General features: G+C 56.2%; 1 protein-coding gene across 1 annotated transcript; it reads left to right on the top strand.

Moving 5' to 3' along the window:
* The first annotated feature begins 5,656 nt into the window (after positions 1-5,656).
* LOC144729332 (ETS domain-containing protein Elk-3-like) lies at positions 5,657-16,677 on the top strand. Its single transcript, XM_078609517.1, has 4 exons — positions 5,657-5,904; positions 6,293-7,198; positions 8,260-8,379; positions 14,666-16,677. Exons 1-4 carry the CDS (start codon positions 5,698-5,700, stop codon positions 14,765-14,767), a joined length of 1,335 nt encoding a protein of 444 aa, XP_078465643.1. The 5' UTR covers positions 5,657-5,697; the 3' UTR covers positions 14,768-16,677.
* The last annotated feature ends 549 nt before the right edge of the window (positions 16,678-17,226 follow it).

The following is a 17,226-nucleotide window of genomic DNA, read 5'->3' as shown; positions in this document are numbered from 1 at the left end:
TGTGTGTGTACGTGTGTGTGTGTGTACGTGTGTGTGTGTACGTGTGTGTACGTGTGTGTGTGTACGTGTGTGTGTGTACGTGTGTGTGTGTACGTGTGTGTGTGTACGTGTGTGTGCGTGTGTACGTGTGTGTGTGTACGTATGTGTGTACGTGTGTGTGTACGTGTGTGTGTGTGTGTACGTGTGTGTGTGTACGTGTGTGTGTGTACGCGTGTGTGCGTGTGTATGTGTGTGTACGTGTGTGTACGTGTGAGTGTGTGTGTGTAGGTGTGTGTGTGTACATGTGTGTACGTGTGTGTGTGTGTACGTGTGTGTGTGTACGTGTGTGTGTGTGTACGTGTGTGTGTGTACGTGTGTGTACGTGTGTGTGTGTACGTGTGTGTGTGTACGTGTGTGTGTACGGCGGTCGGGCGTGGTGCTGGCCACCCACCCCCTCCGTGTACCGTGCCGCCCTTCTTAGGTGCTCGCTAATCGCACTTGCCCCAACAGTCTGTTAAGGCTATACGGGAGACCTTTGCCTTTGGGTAGCGGTAGTGTTGCGGTTAGCGTGCTGCGCTACGACACCGGCGAACCGAGTTTGATTCCCGCTCGCGACCACCACCACGAGTGATAATTATCGAAACCTGGTCCTGACATGAGCACCCGGTGTAATGTGTAAACATCGCCGCTGGGCAAGCAAAGGCGGCCAGGCGCGGTGGTGGTCACCCACTTGCCCCAACAGTCTGTGCATGCTCCACGGGGTGATCTCTGTCCTGTCAATGTTTGCGTGATTGTGAGCGAGCACGCGTCTTACGCCGTATACAGATGCCACGGTGGCTAGGAGGTGTTAACTCCCTCGCCTGGTATGCAGGAGGTCGTGGGTTCGATCCCGACCATGACGCCTGCTGCTGTATATTTGGAGTTTGCGTGCTCTCCCCATGGTGGCTTGGATTTTTCTACGCGTCCTCCGGTTTTTCCCTCCACATTGAGAAAGATGCGTTTGTGGTATTTTGGCTGCTTTGCATTTCTCCGTGATAAGTCACTTCGTTGAGCTATCATTTGTGGTCAGGCCGCCTCTGAAAAATAGCTGTATAGCTCAGTGGGCCTTACCTGGTAAAATAAAAAAAATAGTTGAGTAGTTAAACGTGACCGCCGGAGAAGTTTCTGCCAAATGGCAGAAACCTCTCCGGCGTTTCATCAAAGTCATTCCTTCCCGCCAAGTTTTTGGCGGAAAAAGAGCCCCGTGTGGAAACTAACGTCTCCTTCTCCACATATCCACGTGAAGAAAAAAAAATCTTACTTTTTCTTGTTGTTGTTGTTGTTGTTCTTGTACACATCCCATCACCAAAAGTCTGGACCGGTTTCGACACACCGTGGTTTCATCAGCAGTGCGGCTTGCTTCCACCAGTGTTGGTCAACTGCCATCTCAGACGTCAACTTCTCCCCCTACAATTACGAGTGGCGGTGACGCGCTCGGCCTCGCGGTGCCGCGGTCGCCGCCTGATTGCAGAGGTTCGCGGTTCGCGCCAGGCAGGCGGCCCTGACGAATACTGCCGGTGTATTATTTAGAATAAAAACTAAAAATACTTACGACTTGCCGTATTCATAGCGGACGTTAAAGGTCCTGCGACGTCTTTCGCAAGAGTAGGCCATTGTGTGCTGAGGTCAACGATCCAAATTTGGCAAATTTGAAAGAAAGAAAAAAAAAACACCTGCAAATGATACCTACTCAGTTGCGTTAACACTGGGGTCGGCAACCAAACTAACTATAAGATAAAAAAACGAATTCGGTAAAAAAAACTCTGTATTTAAAGAGCCGCAATGCACTTTGTGGTGAATACGAGACGTGGTCCTCCATAAATAACGTCACGAAGCAGCCTTTAAAGAGCCGCATGCGGCTCTGGAGCCGCAGGTCGCCGACCCCTGGGTTAACAGTATCAATTGCATCGTCTCCCCCCACCCCACAACTGGCAGACTAATGCACAGGTACAGCTGCCACTGGAGGGGGGGGGGGGTGCCATAGGCTAAACCACAAAGCGAGTATCAGAGGTCACAAACGGGTTTTGATTCCTTACCCGTACCCGGCCGCACCAGGGTCGCAAATGGGTACCCGTACCCGGCCAGGTACGGGTTCCCGTTCCCTACCCGAAATGAGTGACAAACGGTGACTCACCGGTGACTCACGGCCTACCCGTACCCGTACCCGGCTGCACCAGCGTCGCAAACGGGTACCCGTACCCGACCGGGTACCCGACTGGGTACGGGTAGCCGGGTATCGGGTAGGGTACGGGTATCGGGTACCCGGTGGCGACCTCTGGCGAGTATCCTCGAGGTTGGGGCAATTGTTGTTGGTGGTGGTGGTGCTGGTGCTGTCTGGCGGCCTTCCAGCTTGGCTGTCGTACGGCCCCATCCTCACGAGGCAGGTGGTCGGCGTGAGTCGTCACCTCGCGGATGTTCTGACCAATGCCCCAGTTGCAGACGAGACATCGTCAGTGTCTCACGCGTTCTCACCCGGTTGAACTAAACAAACCTGCACTTGAAATACCTTTGACGGGCAACTTCACGTTAACAAAGATCGCCCCTGTGTAGCCGTAACAGACTATTCTTATGTTTTTTTCGGTAAAGTCACGTAGGTAAAAAATTTAAATTAATAAAAGTAAAATTAAATAAAAATTAGATAAAAATCACGACGTTTCGGAGGCAACACAAGCTTCCGTCTTCAGACTGTTGGTGCTGTTAGCGAGCACCTATTAAGAGCGGAATGGCACACGATGGGGTGGGTGACCACCGTTACGCATTTGTCTCTCTAGTGGCGATGTTTGCACAGTGCGTCAGGTACTCATTTGAGGCTGAGTCGACCTAGGGGAAGCCCAGGACCGGTTAAAATTATTGTCAGTAGCATTGGACCGTGAGCGGGAATTTAACTGGGACCACCAGGTTCGTAGCGCCGCGTGATAGCAGCTACACTACCACTCCCCAGAACCCTAACCACAAACACAACCCCAACCACAACTCTAAGCCCAACCACAATCCTAACCACAAACATAACCCTATCTCCAAACACAATCCTAACCATAAACACAAAACCTACACACATGACACAAACTCCTGGTTTCCCTGACACGGGACCGCACACCATTATTACACATCACACCTCACCACCATCACACCATCTCCACTACTACTACAACCACCATCACCAACACCACACCACAACCCTCTCCCATCCTCACCACTACCACCGCACCACCACCAACACAACCACACACCTCTAAAACTCCCTCCACTATATCACTACACATCTCACCACCGCACACACCACGACCACCAACCACCACCCCCACATACACCTCACCACCACCAACACAACCACACACCTCTAAAACTCCCTCCACTACATCACTACACATCTCACCACCGCACACACCACGACCACCAACCACCACCCCCACATACACCTCACCACCGCCGCACATGTGCCCTGGAGGAGCCGCGTGCTTTGTTGTCGCCCCTAGGGGGGCAGGCTCCGTTTCCGCACCCTCCCCGCTCCCGCTCTGACAATGCGACCACCCCCACCGCTCCCTCCTCTCCCCTCCCCTCCCCCTCGTTCCTCGTCCACCCTCGGGCCCCCCTCCACCCCACGCCCCCCACCCCCAACCATCGCCGCGGGTCCTCGCTGAGCCCCCGACATACGGGGTTCTGGGATCCGAGCGCAGACACTCGTGACTGGCCCAGACATTCGCTCGGGTGTTCAATTAGAACCCTTCCTCGCCACCAACCAATCCACCCCTCCAGCCGTCTTTAACGTCCCTTCATTCGTGTGCTATTATGCACTCCCAGAAAGGCGTGCAGCTGATGGGATGTGTAAAGAAATCTACTTGACATTTATATTTTAACGTGAAAGCACAGATATGCGAAGAAGACGTAGTCTGCTTAATCTGTTTAAGTTTCCACAAGGGGCGATTTGAGCCGCTCTTCACCTATTACAATGAGTTCACACTCCTAGAGCGCCGTGTGGCTGATGTGATGTGTACAAAACACTTTAATTGTTTTACATGGAGGGGCATTACATACGGTATAGATATAAACGATTGCCTCGTGTCCGGGCCACCGAGGGTCACGTCAACTCAGGTCGACTCTGCCCCTGTGACCGGAACGCCTGGAGCGTGACCGCGTGGCGTGTGGCGGGGAGTGGTGGGGGGGGATACATAAACTCCGGGGGGGGGGGGGGCACGACGACACAGTGCAGTGCACGTCAAATACACTTTAAACAACAAACCCTAAACGCTGAACAGAACGAGTAGCGAGCACTGCGGTCCTGCTCGTGTCTCACAGCCTGACCCAGAGAGGCTGCGACCCCCCCCCCCCTCAATCACTCCCCGTCCCTCCAACTCGTGTAGACAAATGGGCGATATAGAACGGGTCGCTGGGGGGTGGCTGAGCCTTCGACAGGAGAGGGGAGGGGGGGGTGAGCCCCCTGAAGCTTCACCCCACCCACCACAAAAACCCTCACACTTCGGGACTGCAGACGGGGGTCTCGTTAAATCAGAATAAATACGCAGCAAAAATTCGCCCCTTTCACCCATCTGTCCCGTCGTATGAATGAATAATTTAATAAGCGCATATGTTTTAAGCATCTCATCAGCCGCATGTGTGGGAGTGCATAATTTCGGGAGCATTGGTTCAACACAAGCAGAATTTAACTCTCAAAACGGTTTGGATATTCAGTGTCTCATCAGCAGATTTTGGCCCTGACCAGATGTTGACATTGCAAGGGATCGCGACCATTGTATTGACCCGGACTTTACCGTTCGGTACGCACATTATTTGGCGATGCTGCTGCGTCGGCAGCGGCGCACAGGCGCAAATAACAGCACAAAACGACTCGACGCCTCCGTCAATAACGACGCTTTGTGGACTCAAAAGGGGGAAAAGATAGCTTCAGCTTTGAGCGACGTCTCCTACAGGACGTCGACAGAGAAGGTTTACGCTGACGGGAGTTTACGACGACGAGATAGGGCTCCTGGTTGGACCCCCGCTCTGATGGTGGCGTCAGGTCAAACACAGGGGTCAGTGCCTCGATTCTGTGTGAGCACCCGGACTTGAATGTCCCCGGCGTCGTGAGGCACGTGGTGGCTTTGGGTGGCGATGCTCTCGACGGTCTCATCGAAGCTTCCTGTGCAGCGTTGCTCCGCACGAGAGTTGTACTACGTATGTTGAACTTCTTTCACGCCGTACGTAGCCAACCGTGATAATCGGAAGTGCAGCGGCAGGACAACAAACTAAAAACAAAAAGCAGTTGTAAACAAATTCGTTTTTAATCTAGATGATGTAAAAGTACATCGCTCCAGTGGCTTCCTAATAATGGAAGTGCGTTCCAAACGGCCGCAGAAGCGCATCTGAAAGAGCGCGATGCGGTGGCCATCTTTGTGTCAATGGCCAGCCAAAAGCCACACGCTGTGAGGCCGACCAGAGTTTGCGTGATGGTTTATGCTCCTTGACGAGTTGCCGATGATGCGTTCCGCCGTTTGGTCACCATCACCGCAGTCACGTGAGTGGACTGATCTCTGGTCTTCAGCATCTGTACGAAGTAAGGTCACATTAGGTGGTCGCTCTGACCCCCCCCGCCCCGCCCCGTCTGACAGGTCGGCACACATCTCTCGTCTCCCCCCCCCGTGCAAGCTCCCCCCCCCCCACCCCCCCTGCCCGGGGCCCATCATGGAGAGCGCCATCACGCTGTGGCAGTTCCTGCTGCAGCTGCTGCTGGACCCGAGGCACGAGCAGCTCATCCGCTGGATCTCGGCGGACGGGGAGTTCAAGCTGCTGCAGGCGGAGGAGGTGGCGCGCCTGTGGGGGCTGCGCAAGAACAAGACCAACATGAACTACGACAAGCTGAGCAGGGCGCTCAGATACTACTACGACAAGGTGGGGGGGGATACGGGGACACGGTGACAGGGGGACACGGTGACAGGGGGACACGGTGACATGGGGACACGGTGACAACTGTAAACACACTGCGTGCCGTCTGCTTCACTCACAGCGAACGTTAAAGATCCCTGTGTCGTCGTTTACAAGAGTAGACCATCGTGTGCCGGCGCCGTGGTGTAATGACAACTGGGGCAGCCGTCGGGCTAGAACCACGAACGTCGGCCACAAACAGCGAATGCACTAACTCGGGCCACATGGCATCGTCCCGACCAGGCTCAACCCCCGCTTAGCTTCCCCAGATTCAGAGCCATTTGGCCATTTGGTCGTGAGTTGCTCCCTAACTCCCCACGTGTGCTCCCCCTCCCCCCTCCCCCATGCTCCGCAGAACATCATCAAAAAGGTGAATGGACAGAAGTTCGTCTACAAGTTCGTGTCATTCCCTGACATGAAGGCCGACGGCCTGCAGGGCCGTGCCGGCGGGGTCAACGGCGGGGTCAGCGGCGGCGGCGGTGACCTATCACCGAGGCCTTACGGGAGCCAGGGCCCCGAGCCAGCTTCCGGCGACTACTGCACGCTGCCGCCTGCACCATTCATCAAGGCCGAGCCGCGCAGCCCCACGCCCGCCCAGCAACGGCAGCTGCTCGACGAAGACGATGACGACGACGGTGAAGAGGAGGAGATGGGTGCAGAGGACGAGGACGATGATGAAGACGTGGACCGCGATGAGGAGGAGGACGACGACGATGAGGAGGAGGAGATGTCTTTGCTGTCGTCGGCAATGGCGTACCGCGTGGGCCCGCTGGGCCGGGCCCTGGCCGGAGGCCTCCACCCGGCGCTGGCGCTCTACGCTCTCAAGAGATCCGGGGGGACCCTGCGCGCGGTCAAGAGCGAGGGGTTCGACGGCCCCTGCAGGACGGTGGTCTCCCAGCAGCAGCACCACCACGACCACCAGCACCACCACCACCACCAGCAGCAGTGGCACCAGCAGCGGCAGCAGCAGCAGCGACGGCCGGAAGCTCCCGATGACGATGAGCAACCGCTAAACCTGAAGGTGGAGAGGGGTCCCGTGCCGCCGCATGGCGGTGGCAGCGGTGGCGCCGCCTCCGCGGGGGTCATCGTGTCGCCAGCGGCATCCGGGGGCCGCGCCAAGGCCCGACCGCTAGGCCTCGAGCTTGGGCTGCACGCTCAGCTGCTGCTGCATGCGCAGGGCGGGGACGCGGGCCCCCCACACAGCCCCTCGCTGCAGCCCCTGCTGTGCGGGGCCCTTGCGCAGGGCTTCTACGGCCCCAACGTGAGTGGAGGGGCCCTGGGCCCCAATACACCCTCCTAACCTCGCCTGACCTCGCCCGACCCGCGTGACCTCTCCTGATCTCTGCTCGTTACATAAAATGCACCGATGCATCTCGACCCCACGTCGTCTCGTCCTACCCCTCCTAGTCCCTGCTGACCCCCCTTGAACCCTGCTGACACTTTCTGACTCCTGCTGTTCTCTGTCTGCTCGTGACCCCACCTGACTTCTCCTGAGCCCTCTTGACCCCCTCTGACTTCTGATCTCACCTGACCCTACGGCGCCTCATTTGACGATCCCAATGCCGGTGGCTTCCTTGACCCTCTCTTTATCCCCTTTCTGGCCCCGTCCATTTCCCTCTGACCCCACTTGACCCCTCATGGTCCCTGCTGATCCCCGCTTAATCTTTCTCGACCCCCCTCTCCTGATCCAGCATAAATCGCTTGCTGGCGTGGGGCCCGCGCGTGCTAGCGCACGTCTCAGAAGCAAGGGTTGTGGATCACAAAGATATCTGTGAAATACACAAAGCTATGAGATGCCCAGTAAACATACAAACGTTGGGCCAACGTCAGTTGACATTGGACCAACGTTAGCCCAACGTCAAACAACGTCCAACCTACGATGATCCAACGTCCCACCAACGTTCAACCAACGTTGGCCCACATTTAACCAACGTTGCTCAACTTTAGCCCAACGTCAAACAACGGCCCAAAACGTTGCATGCAAGTGAGCATCAGAGGGCAATGCAGCAAAAGTGCCTGTTGTACTGCACTGCTGTGCTCCCCACCTTCCCTAACCTACACTGACCAGCGTGAAGTATGGTCAAGTCAAATAACCCTGGTGGAGAGGGGGAGGCTTTAATCTTTATTGGTGACCCTCAGCTAAAATAGACTGATGCACCTTAACCCTGCCTGTGGAAATTCCACGTTTTCATGACGGCGGAGGGGGGGGGCGTTTAGTGTCCGTCCGTACGTATGACGGCGACCTCTGTTCGGATCCAACAAAGTGGTAGTGGTTTTAGCGGCGGCGGAGGGATGATGGTTTTGTGGATGCGTGTCCCTCAGACCCCGGTGCTGCTCACGCCAAGTCCGCTGCTGCCCTCGCTGCACTTCTGGAGCACGCTGAGCCCCCTGCCCCCACGCAGCCCCGGGGGGCGGCTCACGGGCTCACACCTCGCCTTCCAGGTGGGTCACGTCACCATCTCCGCCAACATCGTCGTCTCCACCACCATCGCCATCTCCATCACCATCGCCATCTCCACCACCATCGCCATCTCCACCACCATCGCCATCTCCACCACCATCGCCATCTCCACCACCATGGCCATCTCCACCACCATTGCCATCTCCACCACCATGGCCATCTCCACCACCATCGCCATCTCCACCACCATCGCCATCTCCACTACCATGGCCATCTCCACCACCATCGCCATCTCCACCACCATGGCCATCTCCACCACCATCGCCATCTCCACCACCATCGCCATCTACAACCCCATGGCCATCTCCACCACCATCGCCATCTCCACCACCATGGCCATCTCCACCACCATCGCCATCTCCACCACCATCGCCATCTCCACCACCAGGGCCATCTCCACCACCATGGTCATCTCCACCACCATCGCCATCTCCACCACCATCGCCATCTCCACCACCATCGCCATCTCCACCACCAGGGCCATCTCCACCACCATCGCCATCTCCACCACCATCGCCATCTCCACCACCATCGCCATCTCCACCACCATCGCCATCTCCACCACCATCGCCATCTCCACCACCATCGCCATCTCCACCACCATCGCCATCTCCACCACCATCGCCATCTCCACCACCATGGCCATCTCCACCACCATCGCCATCTCCACCACCATCGCCATCTCCACCACCATCGCCATCTCCACCACCATGGTCATCTCCACCACCATGGCCATCTCCACCACCATGGCCATCTCCACCACCATGGTCATCTCCACCACCATGGTCATCTCCACCACCATCGCCATCTCCACCACCATGGTCATCTCCACCACCATCGCCATCTCCACCACCATCGCCATCTCCACCACCATCGCCATCTCCACCACCATCGCCATCTCCACCACCATCGCCATCTCCACCACCATCTCCACCACCATGGTCATCTCCACCACCATGGCCATCTCCACCACCATGGTCATCTCCACCACCATGGTCATCTCCACCACCATCGCCATCTCCACCACGATCGCCATCTCCACCACCATGGTCATCTCCACCACCATGTCCATCTCCACCACCATGGTCATCTCCACCACCATCGCCATCTCCACCACCATCGCCATCTCCACCACCATGGTCATCTCCACCACCATCGCCATCTCCACCACCATGGTCATCTCCACCACCATGGCCATCTCCACCACCATGGTCATCTCCACCACCATCGCCATCTCCACCACCATCGCCATCTCCATCACCATCGCCATCTCCACCACCATCGCCATCTCCACCACCATGGCCATCTCCACCACCATCGCCATCTCCACCACCATGGCCATCTCTACCACCATCGCCATCTCCACCACCATCGCCATCTCCACCACCATGGCCATCTCCACCACCATGGCCATCTCCACCACCATCGCCATCTCCACCACCATGGCCATCTCCACCACCATCGCCATCTCCACCACCATCGCCATCTCCACTACCATGGCCATCTCCACCACCATCGCCATCTCCACCACCATGGCCATCTCCACCACCATCGCCATCTCCACCACCATCGCCATCTCCAACCCCATGGCCATCTCCACCACCATCGCCATCTCCACCACCATGGCCATCTCCACCACCATCGCCATCTCCACCACCATCGCCATCTCCACCACCAGGGCCATCTCCACCACCATGGTCATCTCCACCACCATCGCCATCTCCACCACCATCGCCATCTCCACCACCATCGCCATCTCCACCACCAGGGCCATCTCCACCACCATCGCCATCTCCACCACCATCGCCATCTCCACCACCATCGCCATCTCCACCACCATCGCCATCTCCACCACCATCGCCATCTCCACCACCATCGCCATCTCCACCACCATCGCCATCTCCACCACCATCGCCATCTCCACCACCATGGCCATCTTCACCACCATCGCCATCTCCACCACCATCGCCATCTCCACCACCATCGCCATCTCCACCACCATGGTCATCTCCACCACCATGGCCATCTCCACCACCATGGCCATCTCCACCACCATGGTCATCTCCACCACCATGGTCATCTCCACCACCATCGCCATCTCCACCACCATGGTCATCTCCACCACCATCGCCATCTCCACCACCATCGCCATCTCCACCACCATCGCCATCTCCACCACCATCGCCATCTCCACCACCATCGCCATCTCCACCACCATCTCCACCACCATGGTCATCTCCACCACCATGGCCATCTCCACCACCATGGTCATCTCCACCACCATGGTCATCTCCACCACCATCGCCATCTCCACCACGATCGCCATCTCCACCACCATGGTCATCTCCACCACCATGTCCATCTCCACCACCATGGTCATCTCCACCACCATCGCCATTTCCACCACCATCGCCATCTCCACCACCATGGTCATCTCCACCACCATCGCCATCTCCACCACCATGGTCATCTCCACCACCATGGCCATCTCCACCACCATGGTCATCTCCACCACCATCGCCATCTCCACCACCATCGCCATCTCCATCACCATCGCCATCTCCACCACCATCGCCATCTCCACCACCATGGCCATCTCCACCACCATCGCCATCTCCACCACCATGGCCATCTCTACCACCATCGCCATCTCCACCACCATCGCCATCTCCACCACCATGGCCATCTCCACCACCATGGCCATCTCCACCACCATCGCCATCTCCACCACCATGGCCATCTCCACCACCATCGCCATCTCCACCACCATCGCCATCTCCACCACCATCGCCATCTCCACCACCATGGCCATCTCCACCACCATCGCCATCTCCACCACCATGGCCATCTCCACCACCATGGCCATCTCCACCACCATCGCCATCTCCACCACCATCGCCATCTCCACCACCATCGCCATCTCCACCACCATGGCCATCTCCACCACCATCGCCATCTCCACCACCATGGCCATCTCTACCACCATCGCCATCTCCACCACCATCTCCACCACCATCGCCATCTCCACCACCATCGCCATCTCCACCACCATCGCCATCTCCACCACCATCGCCATCTCCACCACCATCGCCATCTCCACCACCATGGCCATCTCCACCACCATCGCCATCTCCATCACCATCGCCATCTCCATCACCATCGCCATCTTCACCACCATCGTCATCTCCATCACCATCGCCATCTCCACCACCATCGTCATCTCCATCACCATCGCCATCTCCACCACCATCGCCATCTCCACCACCATCGCCATCTCCACCACCATCGCCATCTCCACCACCATCGTCATCTCCATCACCATCGCCATCTCCACCACCATCGTCATCTCCATCACCATCGCCATCTCCACCACCATCGCCATCTCCACCACCATCGCCATCTCCACCACCATCGCCATCTCCACCACCATCTCCACCACCATCGTCATCTCCACCACCATCGCCATCTCCACCACCATCGCCATCTCCACCACCATCGCCATCTCCACCACCATCGCCATCTCTACCACCATCGCCATCTCCACCACCATCGCCATCTCCACCACCATCGCCATCTCCACCACCATCGCCATCTCCACCACCATCGCCATCTCCACCACCATCGCCATCTCCACCACCATCGCCATCTCCACCACCATCGCCATCTCCACCACCATCGCCATCTCCACCACCATCGCCATCTCCACCACCATCGCCATCTCCACCACCATCGCCATCTCCATCACCATCGCCATCTTCACCACCATCGTCATCTCCATCACCATCGCCATCTCCATCACCATCGCCATCTCCACCACCATCGTCATCTCCATCACCATCGCCATCTCCACCACCATCGCCATCTCCACCACCTTCGCCATCTCCACCACCATCGCCATCTCCACCACCATCGTCATCTCCATCACCATCGCCATCTCCACCACCATCGTCATCTCCACCACCATCGCCATCTCCACCACCATCGCCATCTCCACCACCATCGCCATCTCCACCACCATCGCCATCTCCACCACCATCGCCATCTCCACCACCATCGCCATCTCCACCACCATCGCCATCTCCATCACCATGGTCATCTCCACCACCATGGTCATCTCCACCACCATGGCCATCTCCACCACCATGGCCATCTCTACCACCAGGTCATCTCCACCACCATCGCCATCTCCACCACCATGGCCATCTCTACCACCAGGTCATCTCCACCACCATGGTCATCTCCACCACCATGGCCATCTCTACCACCAGGTCATCTCCACCACCAGGTCATCTCCACCACCATGGTCATCTCCACCACCATGGTCATCTCCACCACCATGGCCATCTCCACCACCATGGTCATCTCCACCACCATCGCCATCTCCACCGCCATGGTCATCTCCACCACCATGGTCATCTCCACCACCATGGTCATCTCCACCACCATCGCCATCTCCACCACCATCGCCATCTCCACCGCCATGGTCATCTCCACCACCATGGTCATCTCCACCACCATGGTCATCTCTACCACCAGGTCATCTCCACCACCAGGTCATCTCCACCACCATGGTCATCTCCACCACCATGGTCATCTCCACCACCATGGCCATCTCCACCACCATGGTCATCTCCACCACCATCGCCATCTCTACCACCAGGTCATCTCCACCACCATCGCCATCTCCACCACCATCGCCATCTCCATCACCATGGCCATCTCCACCACCATGGCCATCTCTACCACCAGGCCATCTCTACCACCAGGTCATCTCCACCACCATCGCCATCTCCACCACCATGGCCATCTCTACCACCATCGCCATCACCACCGCCATGGCCATCTCCACCACCATGGCCATCTCTACCACCAGGTCATCTCCACCACCATCGCCATCTCCACCGCCATGGTCATCTCCATCACCATGGCCATCTCCACCACCATCGCCATCTCTACCACCAGGCCATCTCTACCACCAGGTCATCTCCACCACCATCGCCATCTCCACCACCATGGCCATCTCTACCACCAGGTCATCTCCACCACCATCGCCATCTCCACCGCCATGGCCATCTCCACCACCATGGCCATCTCTACCACCAGGTCATCTCCACCACCATCGCCATCTCCACCGCCATGGTCATCTCCACCACCATGGTCATCTCCACCACCATGGTCATCTCTACCACCAGGTCATCTCCACCACCAGGTCATCTCCACCGCCATGGTCATCTCCAGCACCATGGTCATCTCCACCACCATGGCCATCTCCACCACCATGGTCATCTCCACCACCATCGCCATCTCCACCACCATCGCCATCTCCATCACCATGGCCATCTCCACCACCATCGCCATCTCCACCACCATCGCCATCTCCACCACCATCGCCATCTCCACCACCATCGCCATCTCCATCACCATGGCCATCTCCATCACCATGGCCATCTCCACCACCATCGCCATCTCCACCACCATGGTCATCTCCATCACCATCGCCATCTCCACCACCATCGCCATCTCCATCACCATTGCCATCTCCACCACCATCGCCATCTCCATCACCATGGCCATCTCCACCACCATCGCCATCTCCACCACCATCGCCATCTCCACCACCATGGTCATCTCCATCACCATCGCCATCTCCACCACCATCGCCATCTCCACCACCATCGCCATCTCCACCACCATCGCCATCTCCATCACCATCGCCATCTCCACCACCATCGCCATCTCCACCACCATCGCCATCTCCACCACCATCGCCATCTCCACCACCAGGGTCATCTCCACCACCATCGCCATCTCCACCACCATCGCCATCTCCACCACCATCGCCATCTCCACCACCATCGCCATCTCCACCACCATCGCCATCTCCATCACCATCGCCATCTCTACCACCATGGTCATCTCCACCACCATCGTCATCTGTACCACCATCGTCTATACTTTATTGTATTTGCTTTATTTGCTTTTGACACTTGTGGTGAATGAGACTCCATCCCAAACGAGACTCCATCCTGATGTCCTGAGTGCTCACTGGGTTAAGCAAAACCCCACTTGAAAACCTGCTCTCACATCGTTCACCATTGCAACTGGTAGGCCCAGTGAATCTATCATCACAGTTACGTGCTGAGTATCGTTTACTCGCAGTCCTGTGGTAACGTTACGCTATGCGTCTCTCTCCTCCCCCTCCCTCCCTCCCTCCCTCCTCCTGCCCCCCCTCCCCCCAATTCCTCCCCACCTCGCCCCCACCCGCAGTTCCCTCTCCCGGGCGCTGCCTCCCTGCTCGGCCTCCCCATGCCAGGAGTCGACGGGGGCCCGGGCTCCCTGCAGCTGGCTCACGGCTCCCAAAAAGTGTGACTGAGCCGCACCTGGCCACACCTGGACAGGGCGTGGAGGAGGGGAATGGGGAACGAGGGAGGGGGGCTCCGCGGAGGGCAAGGAATTGAGGGGGGCACGACATCAGCCCCCTTCCTCACCACCCCGTTTGTTTGGAGGGACAGGGTGGGGGGGAGGAGACCCCCCTCCCCCCAACGGCGCTTGATTTTGGGTGAATTGCACTCCCCCTCGCTGTCTCCCGTCAGCACCCCACTGCCTCGTCCCACCCCAGACACGCACATTCTACCCCCCACACCACCACCTCATTGGTCTTTGCCACCTCAATAAGAAAGGGGGGGCGGGTGGTGAGGAGGGGGAGGTGACAATGGGGTGCTCGATTTCCCCACCCCCAACCCCCAAATTGGCCCGGACTGTAGTTTCCCTCTACGCACGAACAACTGTCTAAATGTGGGTCGGAGAATGATGATGGTGGTGGTGCTGATGGTGCTGCTTGTGATGATGCTGATGATGATTTGGCCGACGACGTTGCTCGGTGCTAAGTGGGACTCGCTCTCTCGTCTCATCATTCTCGGAGTCTTCGTCTTACGCTCATGTGACTTGCGCAAATGCAGCTCAGAACAACATTCTTATGAAACGAAAAGAAGAATCATAATAATGATGGATTTTGGAATCGAATCACGAACCGAAATCGAATTTGAATACGTGGCAATCAATCGCATCGCTGGGGTGGGGGACAGTGGTGAATTGTATTACTTCCCTGTGATTAGACCAATGACCCCACTACTGCATTTGGGGGCATTTGAGGGGGGGGTGTAGTTGGGGGGCAGCTAAGGGCAGCTCCAGAGCAGTCATGGCCCAAATGTTCCATATTTGGCTGTCTCGTGGCAAGTTCTGTCAGCACACACACACAGACACATGGCCCAGCCACTTGTTGCAGAGGTTTGCGGTTTGAATCCGGCAGGCCACCCTGACTAATACTAAGGATGTATTAACCATGACAATACCACGCGCCGTCTGCTTCACAGTGGACACTAAAGATTCCGTGACGTCATTCACAAGAGTAGGCCATTGTGTGACGGTGTCGCGGTTAAAATTTTAAACAAATGACACCGCCGAGTTACTCAATTTGAATCTACGTCGCCAATCATCGTTGCCTACAGCGAATATCTGGCAAGACCCTCCGTGAGAGTCAGAGAGGCTTTCTTGGGTTAACCAAGTGGAATCGTAGAATTTTTATGTATATTAAACTATATATATTAAAAAACAATTTTTAAATTTAACCAGGTAAGGCCCACTGAGTTACATATCTCCTTTTTCAGAAGCGACTTGGCATCAAATGATAGCTATACGAAGTGGTTTATCGCGTGGATATTTATAGCAGCCAAAATCCGGAGGCCCTGGAGAAAAATCCACACGACCACAGGGAGAACAAGCAAACTCCAAATATACAGGCATCAGGGTCGGGATCGAACCCACGACCTCCTGTATACCACGTGGGGTATTAATCAGAGGTGTGGACTCGAGTCATGTGACTTGGACTCGAGTCAGACTCGAGTCATGAATTTGATGACTTGCGACTCGACTTGGACTTGCATAACAATGACTTTGTCCCACCTATGAGATGTGGACTCGAGTCATGTGACTTGGACTCGAGTCAGACTCGAGTCATGAATTTGATGACTTGCGACTCGACTTGGACTTGCATAACAATGACTTTGTCCCACCTCTGGTATTAATATATTGAGGCAGAGTAGAGGTATCTAGGCAGCTGTAGGGCCCAGCTGTACCACGAAAAATACAATGAGACCTTTATCATCATTAGCATCATCATCAACAACAGCAGCAGCAATGTTATTGTTATATACAAGTGAATATTTTATATGCAGTACTAAAACTTGTTTTTTTTACAATGTAAATATATACAATCTCGACTCTTTTGTATTCGACAATGTTTATACGAATATTTTTGTACAGGAATATCTCTGAATTTAAAGTTGATTGTGCGTGTGTTGTTAACAGGGGAGTTGCTCGGCAGCGTTGATGACGTCGTCACTCCCGTTGTTGTTGATGTTGTTGCGAGTCGGAGATGACCAGGTTCCGTAGTAGTTGTTGGATACAATGAGGAACCCCCCCCCCCACAACTCAAACTCGAGCTGCCACCCACTCCTCCCCCCTCCCCCACCTCGTCTACAGCGGCCACGTGGAAGTCAGTCGCTCACTTCACAATCAAATCAATTTGTCAATCACGAATCGTGCCGAATATCTAAAGCCATGGGGAGGGGGGGGGGAAACTGTTTATCCACCGGAGGAGAACAAAATAAATCGAATAGATTTTTGTGTTAATGTCAAAATCTCGGAAGAATCCGCACACCCGTTGGGGAAACAAAACCGTCGCCGCTTTGCGCCCGAAAATCGGCGGGAGAAAAAAGAAAATGTTTCCGTTCAACAAAAAAAATCCCCACCAAATGCGTCGCTTTACG

Source organism: Lampetra planeri, chromosome 32 (genome assembly GCF_965212315.1).
Source record: "Lampetra planeri chromosome 32, kcLamPlan1.2.h2, whole genome shotgun sequence".
NCBI lineage: Eukaryota > Metazoa > Chordata > Hyperoartia > Petromyzontiformes > Petromyzontidae > Lampetra > Lampetra planeri.
This window is presented reverse-complemented; position numbering and strand designations above follow the sequence as displayed.